General features: G+C 41.1%; 1 protein-coding gene across 2 annotated transcripts in view; it reads right to left on the reverse strand.

Moving 5' to 3' along the window:
• Window positions 1–6,926, reverse strand: part of LOC101847935 (contactin-3) — a gene marked incomplete in the record, with an annotated part of 67,736 nt that overhangs the window by 55,597 nt on the left and 5,213 nt on the right. Inside the window, 1 exon segment of one of the 2 annotated variants that reach the window (XM_035973975.1) lies at window positions 968–995. Coding sequence (XP_035829868.1) covers window positions 968–980 — 13 coding nt within the window. 2 annotated transcript variants of the gene reach the window in all.

Below are 6,926 nucleotides of genomic sequence, written 5' to 3' on the forward strand. Positions count from 1 at the left end.
TAATATATATATGATGTATAATGATATATTTTTCATAAGTGTTTTACAGCGCTCGCAACTGCACAAGGTGCGGGACACAATAAACTTTTTCGGTTGGTAGGAAATGTTGAATTTTGTCCGGGTGGCGGGCGAAGCCTACTCTTATCGACTTTAGACCATCAGGGGATCTTTAACGAGCCCAACTTGCAAACGGGCCCTCGGAAATATTTCACCCTTGTTCGAGAAGGCTAGGTGTAGATCTTTTCCTACCTAAAAACAGCAGTAAGGAGGAGCCAAGGAGTAGCAGTAGAAAGGCTGCAGAAAGAGTCAGGAGCCCAGAGGAGGGGGCAAAGGAGGTGATGGGGTGGGGACAGAATGAGGAGACGAAAGCAAACGACAGAATATTTGTGGAGAGCAGGAAAGGAGGTAAAAGGAGACAATTTTAGAGAAGAAAATGTTTCGGTGGCTACCCGAATTCGAACCCGGGACCTTTGAATGAGAGGCCAACAGTTTAAACTCTATGCCCAAAGATTTCCCATATATATGTATACATATTTATAACACAAACTGGGGATGAAGTGAAGAAAATAAAAAGTTGTGGAAAGAAACAAAAATAGCACATTTCCCATTACCCCGACTAGTTGTAATGCCTCTTTAAAAATGAGAACAATGACAGGAAAAATATAAGTACTTTGTGTAAAGCATCTATTGTGTTTATCTTTTTGGCACTATGATCCAAGATAAAAGGTTTTTCATTTCTCTTTGTTTATTTACTTGTTATTTCAGAGATTTATCTCAAATGCTGAGAACACCCAGATACACGCAGAGTAAAACAATCGAGACATTAGTATAAGAAATTACACATCGTAGTGATTTGCCAACCGTGAGTATTCAGACCCAAAACACTCAGCGAAGAGAATGAGAACAAGGCTGTGAATTGCCCACCCTATGCTATCGATTTGGTCTTGCATTTTCCATGAACACGTACCATGTTCTGTCATCGTTGGGCGATCGATCGCTTCTGGCATATTCTTCTGGAGTAGGATTCCACGCAATCACCAATTCAGTTTAAGAGAGAAATGTAAAAGTTGACATTTGTAAACAGGGAATGCGTGCATGTCACATTTATGTCTCCCGAATGTTAGGGATAGACATCCACCTTAGGAAAAAAAAAAGAAACTAGAATTCGAGATTATTAACCCAATGTAACCTTTTGTGACCGCAAACAGATTTCCAGACTATGCCCATTTTGCTTTTATGTTTGTCTGGCCTTGAGAAATTTAATAAAACAATGAAAATGCGCATTGACAGCTTCAGTTAACAAGAAATTGTATGTTATTCTGTCTCTTTCGCGTCAATCTAAACAGGTACATTTTAAATGCTCACTGTTGACAATACTGGTCCACTATTCAGCTCCGAAAAGACCCTGATATAATGGTACTTTCAGCTATCTTCACTTGTATCGAATACGTTAATTCTAAATAACCCAGAATAAATCATTTCACTGAGCACAGATTCCAACAGTTATTTCTGGTGCTGACGAAAAACTTCGTAAATACCAACGACAATTGCAAGAAAAGGCGGGCATTCATAATGTATTTCAAGCTCTCTCTCTCTCTCTCTCTCTCTCTCTCTCTCTCTCTCTCTCTCTCTCTCTCTCTCTCTCTCTCTCTCTCTGTGTGTGTGTGTGTGTGTATGTGTGTGTGTGTGTGTGTGTGTGCGTGAGAGTGTGTGTGTGTGTGCGTGTGTGTGTGTGTGCGTGAGAGTGTGTATGTGTGTGTGTGTGTGTGTGTGTGTGTGTGAGTGAGTGCGACATCTTATTAGTCTTAGACATAATCTCCTAGGTAGGATGGTCAAGTACTATGGATTAGAAAAAACAAACCATTGACATTAATGGAAACCACAAAATGTGATTGTATTAATGGTATTTACGACTCCACTGAGGCACATGCTTGACATAGAAAGCCATGCAAACAACTGCACAGTTCGCTAATCTTGTCTGTGTGTTTATCCATCGTGTTTGTCAGGCCGTTCCGGGGTGGGGCCTTTCGTTGCTCACGATTAATTACAGCGCTCCCGTCCTCGCTTCCTGCCCTCCCGTCTCATCGCGTGATAATCAGATCGGGCCGCCCTCTGTTTTGTCACTCGTGAGGAGGCCCACTCGTCCCTCACTGCATCACTTTTATTCTAGTTTCCATTTTCCCAAACCTTTGATTTACCCTGTGAAAAGCCACTTCTTATTTTTGTTTCGATTTTCATTGATTTCTTTAAAAAAGAATGATTAAATCTCAGACCGGAAGGAAAAATAATCCCTACTTACAAGTTTGTCCCCCCTCGGTTATTGATTCTTTCATTCTAAAATCGCGGTTGCAAATATCTCCATTCGCATCTCTCTTTCCTGAACTCTCGTCAGCTAATAAGGATCTCTTCAACATCATTCCTCAGACGCTCATAGTATTGGCCAGTCTGCCTGTCTGTCGTTCCTCCGTCCTTTTCGGTTACCACGAAATATTATTGTCAGTATCGTCTGAGCAACACTCAAGCACATGATGCAGTTCACGCACCCAAAACTCAATAAAAAGCGAGCATCAAAGTAAGACACTTACATTCATGCTTGGGCTAAAGTGCAATTCCCATCAGGGGTGGGTTTCGGGTGTGTTTGCTGGTTCGTGGTTGAATGCAGTGAATTTTGCACCGTTCTTGACCTATTCTTTACACGCAATACCGTCCAATAGACCAAAATCTTATACGAGAAAGTCAGCTTTTCTACCCTTGTCAGTTTCAGCATTATGTGTATTTTGCTAGATTTTAGCTATTACTAAAACGAAAACACCATTCTCAGTTTCAGCCCTTTTTTCTATTTATTCTACTCCCCACGCGTCTCTCTTTCTCTTTCTCTCTTTCTCTCTTTCTCTCTTTCTCTCTTTCTCTCTTTCTCTCGTTCTCTCTTTCTTTCTTTCTTTCTTTCTTTCCTCCCCCCCACCCTCCCTTCCTCTTAAACGCATACACACGAAATGAGAAAGGCACATTGACACATGGACATTTACACAAAGCCTTTATGTTCCTAAGCTCAAGGCTCTCTCTACCCTCTCCTTCCACGTCATTTCTCATACTCTGTGTGTCTGTCTGTCTGTCTGTCTGTCTGTCTGTCTGTCTGTCTGTCTGTCTGTCTGTCTGCCTGTCTGTCTGTCTGTTTGTCTGTCTGTCTGTCTATCTGTCTGTCTGTCTCTCTGTCTGTCTTTACGATGGTATCCTATCTTCTTGTACGAGTATGTGTATATGTGCGTATACGTACATGTGCATGTGTGTGTTTGTGTGTGTGGGGGGGGGAGGCTGTATGTGTGTGTTTATGTGTATATGTTTGTAAGTGTACGTGTGTGTCCTTATGTGTTTGTGGGTGTGTCTATATGTGTTTCTTTTCTCAAAGTGTATTCCTACCTGTTACTTTATCTTCTTTGGTGCAGGCGTCATTGTGAAGTAATTGAGACTATAATATGCCTTTGCTAGAGGAGACGTGGGCGTGAAAGGTAAAGACAAGTCTTAAAAGGACTTAAAATATCTGCCCCATTTACTCGTTCCGTCTACCGTTGTTCTCTTCCCTTTGAGATCACTCTCGACACTTCACCCGAGCAAACTCCCGGCAGCCCTCTCGAGCGCGCTATTTTGGGTATCTTGTTAAATCTAATGAGGAAATAGTCGCACAAATTTCCGCAAAATCCAGTCATCTTGTCCCCTCTCTGCCCACACTCGCACTGAACGCCCAGTGAGTAATGACAAGGGGCGCAGTGACCATCTGACGGCCTGGGTGGACCGTTGCACTGACCGAACCATCTTCATCCCGTCCCTGGATTTCTGGGCGACTCACTGAATCCAATTCCCGGACCTACCCGTCCGTTTCGATCCCGTCAACGATTTTTCCATCACCGCTCTTTCCTAGTGTCCAGCTTCGTCTTTGTCGGGGCTTCTAATACTCTCTATTCGCCAGTTCGCTACAAGTTCCGTGTTTCCCGGGGCTTCTAGTGGGAAGACGGGCGCCCACCATAATTCGTCTCAATAAAAATGGCTAAGAGAAGACAGCTGCTGCCCCTGCGCGCTGTTTGCTCACGTAGACGGATGTGAGGCAGCAGTAGAGAATTACATTCCTCTTTCCCATTTCTTTAGCTTTTACTGAGGGTTTCTTCATGTAAGCACGCCCAAAGATGGACTATGCATATGTTTTTGAGCCAATTAGCAGCTATGTTACGACGTAATTACACCTTTTAACCATCAGGGAAATAGGAATGAAACCGAAAAAAAATCTTAAGCATCGAAAAGGAAAACTGTTCCTAAGGCAATAAAGAAGTGTGCATGAACAAAATAAGGTCCATATTCTTGTGCTGAAAAAAAATCAAATACAAAATTAATAAATGAAATACGATATGCACAGAGTAATAACACTCATATAAGATCAGCATCATGCCTGTCAATCATTGGCAAAGCAATTTTCCAACTTTTTCGCTAGCACTCTATACTCTAACCATCTGTAACTGACGTGTAACATTCAGTTCAAGCAGACTGTAGACTAATTAAGAATCACATATCGTTGAACTGTCAGTTAACACGTTTAAATCGGGCAAGCCCATAAAGAGAGGTGCAGTGTTCTGGGTTGCCACAAAAGACGTTGATCCATTTTTACGACAATTTTCTTGCAACAGTAAGTTGAAGACGACAGCCGATGAGGGTATATTTCCAGATCAGTCTAAACTACTAATACTTACACTTAAATTCAACCATACCTCCTTTTGAACACACAAGTATACGCTTTCAAAATGTTGACCTCAAGATTACGTACATTTAAAAAGAAAACGCTTTCGAAATCTACTCCTTTTCTGGACATTCTGTTTCTAGTTTTTATGACAGGGCTTTTGATTCTCGTGGTCCGAACATTATTTTGAGATGACAAGTGCTTAAAATTGGAAGAAAAATCTGGACCCTATTTGAATTTCTGCCCTAGATAAAAGCTTTTCGGTCTATTTCGAAACCGATTTTATCCAGATTACTTTTACGAAAAGACGTAGGAAATGTAGCATTATCGACGTGAAAAATTCAACAAGTGCCTGATCCGATCCATTACAAAAAAAGCAATAACGCAAGCAAAAAATAAAACGATAAAAAAAACAATAGCAACTAATTCTTAAGAGATTCCAGACGACAGAGCACACAGGACGCACAGGGACGTATCGAAGGGTATTGCAAGCAGGGCACGTGCCCAGAGCGCTACTCAAAGGAAGGGGCAAATGATGCCAGAGTTCTGACTCGTCCCTCAACGACCAAACACGCTTTTTTAAGTGAAAGGGTATATCAGTGCTGACTATGGGCCCTTATACCCATTGATATGTCCCTGGAGGGAATGTTTCCATTTTGACAATTGCTCCCTGATACTCATTGTATCATTGTATACCCTAATTCATGTATTTTGATTTTAAAAAATTGAATAGGGGATGCAGAAAAGGCCTCTTTTTTCTCATTTTCGAAAAGGTCTATCAACTTTCACCTCATAGGATTTCGATATTTTCCGCGTTATAAGACATTGGCTTAGGTTCTGAGATTATGACTACCTTTTGTATAGCCTACAGAGATCATGACGGTAGTTGGGAATCAGAGCTTCGGTAAACATCCACTTTGTTCGCTAGCTGCGTATATTACACAAGGCGAACGGTAACTTGAAATTTTAACAATACTTTTTTTTTTACGTGTTGTCCAGTAACACGGCTGAGTGTAATTCTTTTGTCTTGAGGGGGAATCCAGTTATGTACTTCAATAGTCTGGCATACCATAGATATTTTCTAAAAGACTAACCACCGAAATCGTGAGGTGTGAGATGTCAAAAAAGATTTAGGGAGTGTGGCCGTATGGGACAATATCAATTTGCTCAAACCCAGTAGAAGCAGCTCCGTTAACTCCTGAAAGCAAAGTTCCCAGAAGTGGTCCATGGCAGGATGCCTAGAAGTTGTAATAAGTATATCGACATATATTTAAGATAAATGGATATTTTTTTTCTTAAAAAATTAGACAAATAAACAAGTTTTACCATGATGACAATAAATCTACATGCCCAAAACCTGACCAGCGTCAGGAAATCCGCTTTGTGACATAATATTCTTATATGGATACGTCCAACTAAATGGTACAACTAGACCGAATATAATAGTCATTTTCGTGTACACTGAATAAATGTCAATATCGTCATAGCGTACAACGCATTTGTTAGATTTAATATGTAGGATGAGTTTTATCTTCTTTGCAAGCAGCGCTCAGAAAATTATGGAGGTTTTTTTTTTATATTGTATGCTACAGAGTGAGAATGCCATTATACTCTATCCCCTATTTGTCTGAAACCTTTGCCAACAGCAAAAAGCGACATATAGAATTTTGTTGCGTTGCGCAGCAAGTTAAATGAAAGTACAGAACAATCATCAACCCAACAGTATTTCAATTCAAGACAGAGTGAATAGCTGGTTATCCTGACCCTAAAACAGAACTAAGAGATAAGTCTGCGCTAAAGGAATTACTCTATTTGTCAGAACGATCGCCTGGCACAGGGAAGAATCGATCCATGGGCATGGTCATTTCTCATTTGTATCCGGGGATGAATAGCTGTAAGGCTGTTCCAATAACCCAGAAAGAAAACGTATTACCGGAGCTTAGAAGGCGAACTCTATTGGGAGGTCTCAACAAAGATGTAGACACCCTGGCAGCTCAGGAGGCTGTGAGACTCATAGAATAGCTGCCAGTCTGTAGGCCTGCAATGTATTCTATTGTTCTTTTTATCGTTCATGGCGCGTTGGTTTAGTGATTTATTACTAAAAATGAATTTTTTTAAAAGGATTTCTTTGAGGGTAAAGGGGTGGGGGGTTGGCAGGTCAAGACGTGTTGAGGACCTGCGTGTGACTGTTTGTGTGTGTGTG

Source organism: Aplysia californica, unplaced genomic scaffold (assembly GCF_000002075.1).
Source record: "Aplysia californica isolate F4 #8 unplaced genomic scaffold, AplCal3.0 scaffold00039, whole genome shotgun sequence".
Taxonomy (NCBI): domain Eukaryota; kingdom Metazoa; phylum Mollusca; class Gastropoda; order Aplysiida; family Aplysiidae; genus Aplysia; species Aplysia californica.